The sequence below is a fragment of the Platichthys flesus genome, chromosome 12 (genome assembly GCF_949316205.1).
Source record: "Platichthys flesus chromosome 12, fPlaFle2.1, whole genome shotgun sequence".
In the NCBI taxonomy this organism is placed as follows: Eukaryota; Metazoa; Chordata; class Actinopteri; order Pleuronectiformes; family Pleuronectidae; genus Platichthys; species Platichthys flesus.
This window is the reverse complement of record NC_084956.1, coordinates 17,931,602-17,949,092: the sequence shown is the minus strand read 5'-3', so window position 1 is coordinate 17,949,092 and position 17,491 is coordinate 17,931,602. Positions and strand designations below refer to the sequence as shown.

At 41.0% G+C, this 17,491-nt stretch overlaps 1 protein-coding gene across 1 annotated transcript; it reads right to left on the bottom strand.

Moving 5' to 3' along the window:
• Positions 1-4,189: 4,189 nt before the first annotated feature.
• LOC133966581 (protein SPMIP7) lies at positions 4,190-9,738 on the bottom strand. Its single transcript, XM_062401557.1, has 8 exons — positions 9,306-9,738; positions 8,196-8,263; positions 6,640-6,719; positions 6,113-6,251; positions 4,732-4,799; positions 4,613-4,654; positions 4,424-4,531; positions 4,190-4,289 (listed from the first exon to the last, which is right to left on the bottom strand). The coding sequence occupies exons 1-8, from the start codon at positions 9,736-9,738 to the stop codon at positions 4,190-4,192; spliced, it is 1,038 nt and encodes a 345-aa protein (XP_062257541.1).
• Between the last annotated feature and the right edge of the window lie 7,753 nt (positions 9,739-17,491).

Below are 17,491 nucleotides of genomic sequence, written 5' to 3'. Positions count from 1 at the left end.
TGACCCCCCCACCCCCCATTTTTATAGCATCTGATAACTAATTTAAATTGACCCATCAGTAAACTACACCTGCTGTCAGACATGTTCTGAACTCTGGAGACCCTACGTAGTTTCTCTGGAGGAGATGTATGTGTGGGTGCAAATGTCCGAGAGGGAGCCTCCATAGTCTTTCACCATCTGGCCCCCTATAGTCTGCAGAAAGTCCGGTAACGCCAATGTGAGAACACAGCATGAGATCCTCTGCAGTATTCACCGCAAGTGAGTTGGAGTTGATGACCTTTCTAACACCAATGAAGATGTCAAGAGAGTTTGTGGTGATAAGAGCTGACACCAGTGTTAATGTGCTATCATGAGGGAGACTTTTCTCTCCACAGTCGCCAAAATGCTTGCTCCTTGTAGGAACTGTTATATTAGGCGCTTTACAAATTGTGTATGATATTTTGTGAATGTGTCTGAGCAGAGAATCTCCCGCTGTGGAAAAAATGCAGACCCAATTTTACGCAGATACAGAAACCATGTGGAAGCATTTTGAGTTTCTTCACTGTGCAGTAGATGGTCAAATTACCAATTGTTTGCTGACTTTGTCAAGAGCTGCAGAGCAAATAGTTGACGTATATAAAGATGGACAACATGACTGCTATCGTAGGTGCCTGTTATCTAGTGGCTGGCGGCAGTATAGGTCATAATTCCTGCCTCCTCCATGTTGACTGCTTGGATATTGACCAAACTAAAAACTACACACACAATTTTTTTTTCTCAATGTCATGTCAGGTTAGGGATTTGTTCAAGCGTTCATTATTCCTGTGAATTTGGTCTGAATTTGATGAACAGAGTGAAATGTCATCTGAGTCACAATTAGTCATATTTGTGTTGATGGGACCTCACTACCATGGCTACCTCCCCCGATAGCTAATGCACAGACTATGGCTCCAAATGTTCAAGGTGGCAGCGTTAAAATCCTGGATATTTTAACTTTATTTGCTGATAGTGGGAGGAATTGGAGACACTTTCTCATGACTTATAGAAAAAAGCTATTTCCCTGCTTTGAGTCTCTTTGGTATTCTTAGCAAACCGCTGTTTGCTGTAAATCTAATGTACATAACTGAGTTACAAGAAAGCTTATTTTCCAAAACACTAAAGTCTGGTCCCTCCTTCATTTGATACTTGGGTTTGCTTCCTAGATTTAAGCTTCAATTCAAGATTGTCCAGATCATAAATTGGTGGTGAAGATACATTAATTAACTTTAGAGCTGTTCATTGATATCAAGCCTAAAAGAAAAGTTCAGTCCTGTGATAAAAGGTGCACAATGCTCATGAGCTCTTATAAAAAATGCAACAGAGCTGCGTTATGTTGATTGCACCTTTTTTTTAAATATTGGATTATTACCAACAAATTCAAACTTAAGGTTGTATCAGCCTCTGCTCCACGAAGTCCCTTCATTTTACAGAATTTAAATAATACACCATTAAGCTACAAATTGAGAAGTGGATTAGAAAAGTAATGCATTATTGATCACATGATGTTAAAGCCTGAGAAAATCATCAGAGTGTTCATGTAGGAATCCTCGTGAAATCTAAATCTAAACAAAGTATAGATGAAGAGTAAAAGTAAAAAAACATCTCATTCGATTTCCTTCCTCATTGTGAAGCCGAAAAAACATAAAACAAACGAAATGTCAGTTTGCATGAGAGTCACATCTATAGCAAACTGTGTGCTGTTTAAAGAGTGACTGTGTATATAATGTGGCTTTAACAAGCAAATTATCCTGGGCTCACACCTAAATGTAATTCATAATGGATCCATTATACACACACCATAACTTATACTGGTAAATATGAAACATAACTCAAGAAAATCCTTGATTCCATCCATATTTTCTCTGTTTTGTCAGTATTTACCCTTCACGACAGAAACACAATGCCTGGGTGGAAATATGCAACACACACTAACACACACACACACACACACACACACACACACACACACACACACACACACACACACAGAGTGAGGGAGTCGGTGAGAGAGTGAATGTTTAAGAGCACAATGCAAGCGCTCACTACCCAGAGTTAGAAAACCACTCATCTAAATCAGGGAAATTATGATAATGGGGCATCTCATTATTCTCCAACTCCCTGCGAATCAGTCACTGACATCACATCATTATAGACGTATTCATATAAACAGATTGGAGCGCATAAAAAGGAAGCCGACACCTTCAAAACTTTCTCATCTGCTTTGTCTAATGTCTCCTCGTGTGTCGGTGTGAGACAGGAAGTCTCAGGAAGGGGTTACAGGGGGCTGCTGTGGTCACCATTCTGGACAGGGGCGCCACGTGGCTGAAAACAGGCCTCCCCGCTTCTTCGGTTGCCCTGTGAAAATATTTTAACAGACATTAAATTCTAAATCATTTAGGATGATTAATAATCCAAGAACCCAACAGTTATCTTGAAAGACCCAATATCAGACTGAGACTTAAAAAATCCCCAAAGACACTTGTGTAAGGCGTGAGCTCTGCAAGTTGAAATCCCAAGGCATTAACCGTTGCAGCAGACAGTTAATCAATCCAAGTGCTTGTCTTTTCTTCTGTTTTGGGGAAAAAATAAGGGAGGCCAGCCTAATCAGCAGAGGAAACAGATCTCGGGGGGTGTCAGGCACCAGGAAAATGGATCTGGGTTGTGAAAAACCACGATTACCACGAGCTGCTCTGGATTCAGCCATCTGGAGATGCCTGCTCCAAAAGCCGGTAAAGTTCGCTCAAGTGAGGCCCAACTAGGAAACAGGTTTACGCCTCCTTAACAGACAGAGAGCACTCCCAGAGCCAAGGCAAACACTTGTCACTTGCATTAACGCACACTGACATGGTCTCAGTTAAGCTGACTATTACTGACTATGACTAACATTTTTATTTATTAAATAATTAATTTAGTTTCATCCCAATTTTCCCAAAATGTTCCCTTCTTTCCATTGTTTTTATAATTTCTAAATGAACACTTCTAATTACTGTTAGTGGCTATTATCTCACCAGCTCGTTCATAAAAAATGTTAATCTACACTTATGCAAATGCAAGACTAATACAAAAAACAAACAGAATTTGAAAGGGATGCGTTAGAAGTCAGGAAAGAAAGAAGGATGAGAAATAATACTACAGAAAGATATATGTTTATTTAATCCACTTTGCTTGACCTTGACCTTTATAAAGGATAAGTACTAAAAGATGTCTTTGCTGCCCTAGTTGTAATTGGTTAGGTTTTACTTTTTTATGTCTCTTGGTCAGTCCACATTTAAATAACAATAACATATGTCTGACATATGGTCATCACTATATTCCCTCTACATCTTGTCAACCGAACCTAGGGTTAACTTCTGACTTCTAGGTTTAACCTTAGGGGGTAGGGAGTGTTTCGGTTTGTGGTGTCGCTGGTGTCCCTGGTGTCCCTGGTATCCCCCCCAACATCTGCAAATTGATGTCAATACTTAAACAACCTTTAAAATGTACCAAACATCTTCAATTATTCATACACTTTTTTACGTGTATGACCCATTTGTACAATGTTGGAATAATAATGATTCCTCTAAGCTGCATGTAGGAAGGAATGGCAGTAAAATATCCATTAGTCAACAAAATGATATTTGTATACAGACCATATTCACAAAGTTTGCCCATAGGGTTTTACAATCTGTACAAGGTGCAACATCCTCTGTTCTTAACCATAAAAATACAAAAAAACTGGAGAAATAAATACATGAAAACCTCAGAGAGAGTCAGACGTGAAGGATCCCAGTGGCAGGACAGACAGAAGTGCATTAAAATGTGATAGAAGTGTGAACAGAAGTTGAGGCAGAATGTGAGTGGAGTGCATTAGATCGCCCTCCAGTGGACATATCTAATATTTCTTGTCCCAGGTCTTTAATCCTCAGGCCTATAAAAATATGTGTTTTACAGTTAAAGCCAAAAATCTGAGACCACGCTCCAACAGTGGCATTGAAGAAAATAATACCAACACATACATACAATACAGAATAGAAAAACGGAAAGAATTTATTAATTATTCGAATCTAACTAATGAAAAAGTACCTGCTTTGAATAATAAAACAAAAACGAAACACTGGCCTACAGAGTGGCAAACTTGAGGCAATGATTTGTTTTGCTGCCTCAGTTGTTTGTGACCAGTCACGGTGAGGACTCACCCAGAGGAGAGAGCAGGAGCCGGGACAGGGAGTGCAGCATCAGCACCACCGTCAGCATAGGCAGCCCTGCCTGTGTAACCAGGGATGGTGGTTCGTCTGGCACAATATCACAAGATCACACATAATGAGGCTGGATATCACCATGAGAGAGGAGTTTTAAAACTATTTAGTGTAATAATTTAAAACTAAATAAATTGAATGTTGGAGAAGGTCATGAAAGTCGAACTCACCGTGCTGTCGGTGTGTACGGCGGCACGATGCTCCTCTTCAGGGTGAGCGGCTGAAAGGTTTCATCCATGTTGTCAATATTATCCATGTTCTTGGAGCCAATCGTACCACTGCACATACATGAGAGCATGCATGTTAAGGTAGGTCAGGGTCAGCTCATGGGCGGTGACCTCTCAGACACATGTACTCACGTGTACAGAGGGATCTGACCCGACCTTGGACATCCGCTGCAACTGAAAAGAAGGAGAAAGTGGGGTCACAGGAGGTCAGTGCAGATCAGCAGTTTTCACTGATTATTATTTCAACTTACAACGATATGGGTTTCTTGGCATCGTACCTCGGTCGAAGCTGCTGCTGGCTCCACTCAGCTCCTATAGACTTACACAGGACAGCATCAACAGATCGTTTGTCTCAGTTTATCAGACATCTACACCAGGAGAGCCTGATTTAGTCTTTCTCTTATACCCCCTAACAGTGTGTAAACCTGTGTTATTGACATATTGTAATTCACAATCTGACCTTCCCAACGACACCGAGCTGTTTCAAATAAGGCTGCATGCAGTGTTTTGTCATTTGTACATTTTTACCACATCAATCTGAAGATATTCAGGGTCATAGTCTATATTTTCCTATTTTATCTCAAACTCCTAGAAAAGACCCAATCCCTATGGTTCCTATGCAAGTTATGAGGAACACAATACAGTGATTTATTGTAATGATAAGATTTTTATATATCCTGTGGAGAGGAAAGTCACAAATGACACAGCAGCACAATAAAGAAGCAGTACATGGGGGAAATTATATTGAGATTCAAAGTATGAATATATTATATAAAAAGGAAGAAATAATGCTATATATACACACTGCAGTTTTTTCAAAAATGTGCAGCATAGAGATGGGGATCAAGGTTGTGCTCATGTGAAGTTTTCAATGTTTGTGGCATTGTGCAATCTAATGGCTGATGCCACAAAGGAGCCCCCCCCCCCAACCGCTTAAGGGACGTGGCTGGATGAGTCCGTGACTGAACGTGCTCCTGAGCTGCCTCAGTTCAGCGGAGAGGGGATGAAAGGCTCCATGACAGCTTTCAGTTTTGCTCTCATCCTCTTCTCAGTCACTGCCTCCTCACAGTCCATGTATGTAAAATGTCCACGATGCACATGTGTCTTTGGGAAACAGGACAAATTAATTTACATATCCTGATTGTGTTTTAATATAGAATACCACCCGACACCAGACTCTGAGAAAGGGCCCAGTTTGCCTAAAGGCAGGTCTAATAGAAATCCATTAGTCCCAGGTGTCATTGCCTCTTTCAATAATTGATTGTGATTTAAAATTATTGAGACCCTGCAGTATTGTATGTTTTATGATTTTTTCCTGTTTGTATGGTATTATAAGTCTTTTATACTGTATGTAATGTCCATCTCTTTCACAGTGTGTGAGTGTGTCTGTGGTTTGTGTGGATACTGTCTGTACAATCTGTCTAACCGGGACAATAAAGATATCCTTGATCCTTGATCCTCGTTTCCTATCCTCTCCCTTCAGTCTCCATTCTTGTAACACCAAGTTAAAACAGAAGGAGGTCGATCTAGTGCACGTGTGGTCAAAGATACTTTAGCTCGGCAGAAGTAATCAACCTATTCCAGCTTCAGTCCTGAACAGCCAGAGTTCACCTGTTGTTCTCCATGGCTCACCTGCCACAGCTGAGGTCTACTATTGTAGCGCCTGGACGAGGGACCCTCACTCACTGGGTCAGCCTTTCTTGTCAGGGATGTTTCTGGTGCATTCAAGCACCGTGGGAACTTTGTTTCCCAACCAACTTTCTCATAAGTCCTGAAAGAGAAGTTTTGATAATAGACTCATTTGATTTCCAAACGTTATTTGACTCAGTTTGAATTCTTAAATAGTCCCGTTCATTGCACAAAGTTGACTAGACAGCTGATCAAAGGGGAACGTATTCTTCCCGGAGGCCTTAAGCAAAGCTACAGTTTATCTGCATAATTCCACTGAGCAGTAATTAACACAACAAGAAGCAGCACTGCTCCCCGATGGCATCACAGGAGCACAAAATCAAACCTGATCACCCCCAACAACCCTCAATGCAAAATGACACCGTGTGTGTGTGTGTGTGTGGACTGTATTAAATGAATGATGTGGGCACTGAGCTTTGTTTCAGTTTATTAATATTAAGAGGAGACAATGAAAGGTCAGTGTGTCTGACCTGTGGGTTGTAGATGTGTATCTGAAGCGTCTCACTGCCACTGGGTCTGTCCACAGTCTCACATCAGAGGAGATGTCATCCTGGAAAACAACATTCATACTGTCAGTGGTTTTATTCTGTGGTCGGAAAGCAACTAACAACCAAACAAAGTACTCAACCAGAGTTCAATAGCTAACTTTCTTTCTTTCTATTATCAATTCAAAATATACTTTTTTAACCAACACAATATGTAAATCATTGTACAAATCAAACATCACTTTCCACTTAAAATCTCATATGATTAATTAGACCATCTATTTGAGCTGTAAACAACATAACACTAGTGGGGTGATCTTACAAATGACCTCTGTTCCTGTAATAATGACTCTAGATCTGAGACAAATCCTTATATTCAACCTAGCTTAAATTCCTCCATGACAAAAAACTGATGATATTTCTGTTTCTGTATTGTTGTCAGGATTCATTCTCCAAATCTGTTGAGATATTTCAGCCTCGACCAAAATGGTGAACAGAAAAAGCCAAAGACTGAAAAGACCAACAGAGTGGAAACATGTCTGAAAGCAGCCATCACTAACTTGATAGGCTCCTGTCACATGACCAACTTCTTTCCCTACCAACATGAATAATCAATTAAAAGCATTGTTGACCCGTTTGTCTTTGCTAACAGCTGTTCCAGCATGTCCTGTGCACCACGGTGCACGCATTCCTGGTGTACGTGCTAGGTCATGTGTGCATTTCAGGCATGTTAGTATTGATGGGGATAAAACTGATAAGAAGCCAAAACGCTTGTGTGAATAGAGATCGAATTTGATTTGAAATTGCCACATTCAAATTAAAACATAGGATGAAGCCTGATTCTGTTCGACCTTACCCAGACGGTGCTGGATGACTTTTACAAAGCAAAAGTGAAAAATCCAGATAAGTGAATCTGAATGAATCAATGAGACAATGTGTTGTTTGAACACATGAGGGAGCAGCACTGTGTTCACCTCTCTCCTCCCACAAGTCAGACAGTCCAAATACAGACATTCATTAAACCTCCTCTCCTCATACAACTGAGTCTCCTAAACCAGGATAATGAATGTCAAGGTAATTATGACGACTTTAATTAGCTGAGTGACAAACTAAATAATAAAGCCCCAGTATGTTACGAAACATCTGCCCACATAATTACTGGCTGAGGATTCAACCTGTGTGGGGAGAACTGAGGGGAGGTCTGTGTGTGTGTGTGTGTGTGTGTGTGTGTGTGTGTGTGTGTGTGTGTGTGTGTGTGTGTGTGTTTGTGAGATGCTCTTTCATATTTAATATGTGTCATTGTAGTGAAGTGATTAATTAACCAGAAACAAACAGAGTTTTGGTTCAATCAGATGATTGTGTTGTCTGCACTGCAGATTCAATTTATAAATCAGTCAGTGTTTCAATGCCCTAAGAGTTAAAGAGAGGAAACAAAGGAGAATGAAAACACAAATCTGTTGATGTTACAGCGCAGTTGATATATGAGAATTATTACTAAGTAACCGCCCTTCAGTAGGGAATTAAATTCAGTTATCACCCACCTGTGGTCCAGTGTGTTTATCTGTTATCCTGAGGTGCGTTGGTTGAACTTTATCAGCAGTGGTTGAACCTAAGGACAATATAACAATACTCAAGTCTCTGCAAAGTGGGAACCATACGCACATCTGTAACCAGACCCTACAAGAAAACCCTGAGACAGAAATCAGCCATAGTTTCCCACTGACCCTCTGTTCCTCTACATCAGGTACAGAGCCCACACACAGCATACTGCATAATAATACAACACACATTTGCAGATATCCACGGGTAATTCTCTTTTTAATTACTCACACGGTTTGCTTAGTGTCTGTTTGTTTTTTAAATCTGGTTAAACAGACCTCAAATGGTTAATACACTATCCTTGCAACGAGTTTTCCATCTCAGAGCTAAAGGACGTTTGCTGCCAGTGGTAAGTCCCAAAATAAACACCAGGCTAAAGCTTCTAATAGAGACTTACATTCACAAAACGGCATAATGGCACAAACAGAAATGAAGAGCTCAGAGCCAAACCAGTACACATAACATTAACACCATGTAAGGCTCTGACTTAGAAACTGAAAATGTCTTGGTAGTGTTCATTTAAAAGGTTATAACTCAGCATGCCCAGTGTCAGATAACAAAACAAAACGACTTGAACAACATTGCACAGGGGCGGATCCAGGGGTGGGCCCGTCCCTCCCTGCTTGACCCTGAAGTGCCCCTGTCCTATCAGTATTGTTTTTTTTATAGACAGCTCACTTACTGTCAATAAATAGGACAATTTGTAGGAGTGTGTTAAAAATATTCTCAAAGATAAAGAGCATGTGCTTCTTAATGAATCATTGTACATGGATGTTAGACATATAATTGGCCCCTCGGTTCAAATTCTGGCTCCTTAATTAGAAGACTCTGACATTTAAAGATGAGATTAACATCAAATCTGTTTTATGATTTATTCATCCAGTGTTTGGGGCCCTGGAGCAGTATTCCTGTTGGTAATCCATTCTTTACTACTGCTCATTCTTTCCAAATTCATAAATCTTACCAACGCAACAATGCAACATCTGATACGAATTGGGATAGGCTCTACCTACAGTCTAGTCCCAAATAAAAACTGTTATCTGTGGTTTTACCTTTGGTTCTTGCTCCGAAGACTGTATCAGGGATCCTCCTGTAGTTCCAGGCCTTGTTCTCACTCAGGTCCAAGCAGACACCAGGGGGGTTTGGGGCTGTTCTTGCCCTCTCTCTGAAACTTGGAGGGACCCACAGGGCAGAGGCCACATGATGGAAATCTATGAATTTTTGTCGACCTTTAACCCCCTGGTCCACCTCCGCTCCTGCGCTCAGCTGACCAGTGCAAGGATCCAGCAGGGGGACGTCGTTGCGTGAAGGAGCCAGGGTGACAGGCTCAGCAATTGGGTGAAATCTATCAAAAGGAGAGTTTGCTCTTCCAGGTTCTCGTGCTGATTCGTTTCTACCACCAGTTCCGTACAAACTGTAGTTCAGTCGTCTGATGACATGTTGCTCTGCAGGGAAAGGCTTGAAGGGATCCCAAACCGCACTCATTCCTGCCAGTGCAGGATCAGTGGAGAGTGTGTGTGTGTGTGTGTGTGTGAGTGTGTGGTTGACAGAGGAGGTCATAGAACTGCTGTCAGCAATAATGATGCAGTGAGTGCTGGTTGCCCAGAGACTGTCTTTGTTTGCAGCTCAGATCAAATGGCTGACTTGCAGAGAGGCCACATGATCTGCCGGCTGCGCAGCCTCTCATACCTCTGCATCTGCTATGTGTTTGTGTTAACATGTATTTGCTATTTGCTACAATAAAGGGGAGAGCACAGATCTAATGATCCTCCCCTGGTATCTATTTCGGACGCTACAAGCCGATGATTCACCTCGAGGGGCATTCGTGACCAAAAATATTTCCTCTGAGCTGCTTCATTTTGTCAACCCACAAATACTAATTCATCATGCTGACCAAATAAAATTGTTTTGTCCATGTTCAGAGGCGGCTGATGTCCCTGGAACATTACTCTGCACAAATGGGTTCTGGTGGCAAATAATAATGAGAGGGCTCGGCCTCGCCTCAGGTCTCAGTGACCCTCCTGAGAGACCACTACATTACTTCTTGTGATGGGTAAGGATCTGTTTATTTTCTTAATAAAGAAGAAAAGAAAAAGTGAAGGAGAATGCAACTGACTGCTTTCTCTGCAGCTGGCCACTAGATGGAGTGATAGAGCGTGGATTGTCAGACGGTACCACTGGAACGAGGCCTTCGTAACTGACAGTTTAATATCACTGCAGAAATGTACAAGTCCCAGTTGTAATATTATGATGATGCATTATGGGCTTGAGATAGCCTTATTGTACAACAAGGTAACCATAAAGCCACTGCTGAATATCTCAGACACCCTTCAAGCCGCTGAAGAAATATTAAAAGTTATTTTTTACTTTGTGCATGAACGATAAACAAGATATTTTTTTACACTCAGAAGTGAATGCTGTGTTTTTAGAGGTGAAAATAAACTAAATTGAAAAAAAAGGATGCAAGAAGAGTAATTACAGAGGGTGTAATGTGGTGCCTGCTGTGATTTGAAGGAGCTGTCCTATACAGTCACAACAGCAAACATACAATACCATCAAAACTCTGTGCCCCAGTGCTTATTATCAATTAGATTTCTGAAATGCAATGTCAAATGTAAATATGTTACATAAATACATTAGTATGATCAACTCAGCTACTGCATATATACATATATACTTTATGTAAATGGGGGAATAGCCAAGGCAGTCTGGGTAAGTGGCATTTTTCTTGGGAGAGAATTCATCTTAATTTGTTTGCGACGATGATGGTGATGCTAGCTGATAGATGAGTTTTTACTCAGGCTGTCATTAGCAAATGTAAACACCCGAGAGCTGTTGAAAAGGATGTGTTAAAAATAGCCTAATTAGAGTTATTCTGATAGCAGCGTGGTGAATATGCCCGACTCCCACCCAGTGTTCCTCCACAAAAGGAGAGCACAAATGACACTTGTGAGATCTGCTTTTGAAAATCACTCTCCACATATATGAAAAAATATAACTCATACCATATGTTGCATCAATCTTGGGTCTCATGTGAGCTGTGCTGATTGTAGCGTCATACCGTTGTAATAAATGAGGTAATATAGGTCCAGAGGTCCACAAGATTTATTGCATTTGAGATCCATTAGTTATTCCCACAACAGAAACTCCCCGGTGCGCCAAAATAAAGCCTCCTCTCTTCTTTGTATCCTAATTATTTCAGGGGGAATTATTTTTGCAATTTGTAGCAGGAATTCAAATCCCAGCTCAGCCATGAGATATCTGTGTTTTTGCGGGGAATCAGATATTTCTGGTGTGAGGAGTCATTACCATCAGAGCAGCCCTTGTTACTGAATCCTGTGTTATTAGTCAGCTTGTCTGCCATTCTCCACACTCCTCCACGCTCTCAGAAATTATTTAAATCTCACTTCTCGCCCATGGTGCCAGGCCCAATTCCACAGTGCAGTATCTGTTCATTTGCAGCGCTTACATCCATCTGAGAGGAACTGTTGCTCTGGATTACGAGGCATTGCTGCTGCAGACTGAGGGTCATCAAAGCAAAGTCACCACTGTAGTGTTGTGGCTGCAGACAGTATGCTGCTCTGGGCCGGGCTTTTTTTTTTTTGTTAATCAGACTAACAGTGCAGAGGGTGACCCAGGATGACACCCCGGGATCAGACAGGCAGGGCCAGGAGGAGATATGGCTTCAGGGCGCAGGGAATGGATCATCCGAGAGCAGAGAGGACGCTCCGCAATGTAGCCAGACAGAATCATTCAACATGGGAACACTGACACTGATATGGTTGCATTTGTTCATCTTACCTCTATACAAAGCAAATCTTTGATGCTTCAGGCACCTGCAGACACAAATATAGGGCTTGATGTCTAGGCACAGTTATATTCAGCTGTCTCTTTTTATCCATGATATTTAATGCAACTACTGCAAAGAGCCCCGTGTCTGATGCTTAATGCATTCTGGGATTATGTCTTTATGTGTTGTAAACTGATAGAAATGCATGGCCGTATTTGCAGGACAAGGGTCCCAAGTCATTGCTCACAGGTCATATTCATCACACTGTAAAAGCAGATAATTGATTACTGGCCGCCGACTAGGGAAGCATTGGATTAGAGGGCATATTGGCTGAAGTGAACTCTGTCTGATGCCATATGTGGCACTCTCGCCCATTTGGAAGAATCCAAACAGAGTGCAGAGATGAAGCTGCCATGAGTGGCGGGGGTAGCCATGTCCTCAGAGAGTGGCCAAAGGCTTTATTGTAGTGCTGCTTTCCTGCCCTCCGTCGCTGCAGCTCTCCGCTTGTCGCACTCAGTTAGCTCAATGAAGTCATTAATATGCCGCTGTACATTTTTCATGAGGGAGGCGGGAGTGGAAAAATCTGCTCTTTATAATGCTTTTAATATGGAGGTTTTCCCACACGCTCTTTCCCCGCAAAGCATAGCTACCCTGGGGGTTATCATGATGCTGCATGAGCACAATGTTTAATGCTAACTTTCCCCAGGGGAGAGTCAGCATAATGCAATGTCACTTCGGCAGATACACAAGCAGCTGTGCATCATGAGTAAGTTGAGATGTCAGTGCCTGTCCTCTTTTTGGAAAGAAGGCTGCACGAGAGAAAAAGCACTTGTGGTGGTCGGGAAAAAAAAGCGTCACCTAGTCAGGTCTCACATCATTACAGTAATTAGTTTACAAGAAAGCACACCCGTGAGCTTAAAGAGATGGAGGACTATTTAGAATGAAAGGGAGGCATAATGATTTGAAGATGAATGTAAATTAAGTGCTCCTCAGAAATGATCAACAAGCGAGTTATTAATCAAATGACTGAGGTTTGTAATAATTTCAAATAAAATACTCAAAGCATTTATCATTCATTGAAACATACAGACACCACTTTGCAGACAGAAAAATGATCAGCTGACATTGTGCTGCTGTAAATCAGCGATTCTCAAACCTCTGACTGAGTAAACAGAGGTCAGAGAAAATATTAAATGATTATCTCTTCACAAATATCTTGATTCATTTGTCTTGGGAGATAATTAGCATTGAGCCAGGATTACAAAGAGATGTGCTGCTGCTGCTCTTTGGTAATTGTATGGCCAGCTACAGTGCACAGCTCACACCAGACTGAGTCAACACCCGCAGGCCGTGGTTTTCCCAGCAGACTGCAGGAAGCCTAGTTAGCAGGCAGGCCAACCACACAGCTAAAATATGAACTAATAAGTAATTGATAATCAGTAAACAATTACCTGGCAGTGGTCACAGTGTTACCCTCTGCCATATTGTCCAGGCTACATTTAATTGTCTATCACAGTTAGGGTTGCAAAGGGGAGTAACATTTTCGGTAAATTTCTGGAAACTTTCCGGAAACTTTCCATGGGAATATTAGCCCGGGAATTTTGACAAAAAAAAATAAAAAACGCAAATTAAACGCTGAGCAATAAAAACATCATTCAAAACTCTATTTCAAAAGATGTTTGGAATGCAGCACACGCTGCACGTTGAATTTCAAACCTCCACTGTGCATTTCTCCATCACATGCACAGATAATTCCCAGCATCCTGCACACAGGCCTCAATAGCCCTGCTGTAGTGTACAGTACTAGTCAGGTAAGTTTAAATAATATAACTGGGGGAAATATATAAGCATGCTGATTGAGGATTGTTCATCTATTCATAGCCTATTTCTATTCATTTATCCATCAATTGTAAAATATTTTTAAAGACGATTCCAATTGTTTGGCTAACCACTTATATCTCTGGCATTTTTTAACAAGCTTTTTTCTTCATCTTATCCTACAGAACAATGCCACGTGCACTATCTCATGTGTGGAGACATTTTATGTCTGTTAGTATAACTTACAGATAATTCCCAGTTTATCACTGATTATTCCCGTTTATTCCTGTTAATTCCCATGGAAAGTTTCCAACTTTGAATATTCCCAGAATTTTGCAACCCTAATCACAGTCAGTTCTAACGCACAGGATATGTAAGTGCAAAGCAAAAAGTAGGACACATAGAAATTCATCAACATTCTAGGCTTCATTTACTTGATGGAGAGAAAGTTAAAGTGAGTATGTTCCTTGATCCCGTTTAAAGACTACAGCTATACGTCATTTAAGCTTGTTTATTTATTTACTTGTTCTTTTATTCACTCACTCAGAGGCTAAATGACAGTTTTTCATTTAGTACATTTCAATTAAAACTCAAATTTAAGTAAAAATGAATATATCCAATAAACTAGATGGATGTAGCTTAGAGAGGAGTCTAGCCCTACAAGACTAATTGTTAAAAAAAAAGTAATAGGGCCTAGATAAAAAGGTGAAATAAATAGCTAAAATGAATGGTTAGTTGAAAGAATGAATAAATAGCTAAATACAGTCAAACCAAGAAAATGTAGCAATAATTAGCGGATAAATAGTTAAAAAGTAATGAATACAAAGTTAAAATAGCTAATCGGAATGGAAATACAGTTGAAACACTCTGGTAAAATTAATGGATAAATATTAGAAAAGACAGCTAAAAGAAGTGGACAGACACAAAAAAATACTTGGCTGTTGTGTAAATAATTAAAGGGCCCAGTTTCAATCCCAGTATGAGTTAAGAAAAGAAAAACTTTACCAAACTCACTTAAATATTAAATTCATTGTAGCGTCACCTAACATCTACTTTAAAATCACGAGGGATGGTGTCAATGAAGGAATGCCTCACTTTCCGTCAGACATAAAAGGCTGGAAGAACTATTTTAGATAATTTCTACTTTTATGGATATTTCTGGCGTTATCACAAGTTGTCTAATGGTGGGCGTAAACGGCACCACTTCACATTTTGATCCGTTTGCAATAACACACCTCTGATTTTCAATTACGAATAAGACGTTGCATTAGGCACAGAAACACTGAAGGTAATGGACTTTCTCTGTTGCTCACAAAGATGGACTTGTCCCTCGAGACCATGGTTTCCATTATTAAACCTACGGTGCGTCGCCCACCTAGGTTGTTTCCATTACCTCTGCCCAAAGTGAAATTACCTGCATTTGAAACTCAAACATAGTAAAGAAGCAAGAGAGTGGTCAACCACAGCCTGAGCCTCCATTTCCTTTCTGTCAGCTCTGGCTTTTCATGTTCTTTGAGAATGCAAAACAGCATCTAGGCCTTACATCCCTCCTGTTTTCACATACAAAATATCCCAAGGTAATGTGCAGCAGCATGTATGCTGGTACCTTATACATTCACTGGGCAGTCTCACAGCATGTATCAAGAGCTGGATGATGAATTACCATATAAGGGCCATAGGAAATACACAACAACAACAAAAAGGAGAACACCCCAGGATGAATGCTTGTGCCGCAAATATAAAAACTTAGCATTCCGCAGGGGTGAGACAGAAGCGGATTCTCTTATGATAACCCAACAATTCACAATACTATCTCCAGTCTGACAGCAACTTATGCAGATGTGCGCGGCTCAGAAGTGCTCCACTGAATTGGACGGCCCTTAAAATGTGTTCAGCAAGCAGGTCACATTGTTGCGGATGAAACGCTGAAACATTGTCCTTCCAAGATGCTCGGAGCCTTATCACTCACTTACCTGCCCTGTAACAGTGTGTGATGGATAGGGCCAGATTGAACCTGCAGTCGCCTAAACCCAACCCATATCATTCAGAGAGAAAATAGGGGATTTGCATTCCCCCGGGCCTAGATCACTTTTTAAACACAAAAGAAGAGCCAAGTTGGTTGTTTGGGTTCCATTTCCCGGCCCTCTAAAACCCAGTCGAAGTTAATTGAAGAGTATCAGTCCCTGTAGGTTTGATGTGCTCTACAGATATATGTAGGGCCGGGGTGCAATGGTTGTCAGCCTCATCTGGAGGCAAGACAAGGCAGCGAGGTGAAATTGAAAACGTGAAAGTCTGGGTAACAGCAGAGGAGGAGTGCTGCTGCAGATATAATACCAAATCTATAAAGGACAATTTCAGGCCCCAGACTCTGGAGACTCAGGCGCTCAATCATGAAGTGATTCACTCAGATTGATCAAGGAGCGTCGTAATCACATGGGAATGTTACATGTGGATGACTCGCAGAACTGTCAAGAGATTCAAAGCTGGATTTAATGGATTTGAGGTGATGTGCTTAGAAATCCTTGTGGAAGGTGCAAATGGAAACCTCAAAGCATTTTACCAGCATTTAGCAGCTGTCCGGTGGAATTAATGTTCAGAACAGTGGCATTTGGAAGGAATAAAGACACCATCAGAGGAACAGAGGGATGGAATTTCCCTACCCGGTTTTATGAGAAAAGAGGTGATCGGAAATCTACTAATGAACCGCACTGTTGATAACGGGCCCATATTAAGCAGAAAGTCTAAATGCACTTATAGATAACAAGGCTTTTATTTCAAGTGATTCTGAAATTGAAATAAATGCTGCAAATGTGATAGTAAATATTCATAACCTTCAGCTGTCATACAGTTCCTTCCTGTAGAGATACATACAGGCAGTATTTGAAGATGAATACGCAACAAAAAAACTTCAATTCTAAATAATTATTAATAAATATATCATGGGTGAGTGAAATCTATGTGCAGCTCAATATCACTGTCTGGTATAGATGCATGGGGTTAAACTGCTCTGTGAACCTCTGCTTATTTTCCTGTATTATGGGCTCATAGAACATTTTCACTTCTGTCCCACCATTGTCTCTCTGAGCTTTTAATGCGTTCCATTAGACTGCAGACAGCAGGACCAGTGACATAAACTCCTTGGTGTTGGAAATCATAAACCTGCTCTTTCAAAACTTTAGATTGAAGTCGGCCTTGAAGTGGTTTGATCTAAAGTTGTGATCACATTACATTTTATTTGTTCTGAACTCTAAAGTTGCACAAACTGCATATTTACTGTCCTTCAAATGTGGAAAAAACATGGGTGCTACAAACAACATGTAAATGGATTAGTATTTGTATTTATATAGCGCTTTTATAGTCTTGATGACCACTCAAAGCGCTTTACACTACAGTTTCACATTCACCCAATCACACATACATTCATACAGTGCGTCTATCCCAGCACTTTGTTATTCTATTGGGGGCCATTCAGGGTTCAGCTCCTGCCCAAGGACACTTCGGCATGCAGACTGTTCAGACTGGGGATCGAACCGCCGACCTTCAGGCTGGAGGACGACCACTCTACCCCTCAGCCACAGCCGCCCTGTGTTGTGTGTATGGGTTTGTATTGTTAAGTAAGAGCAAAGAAAA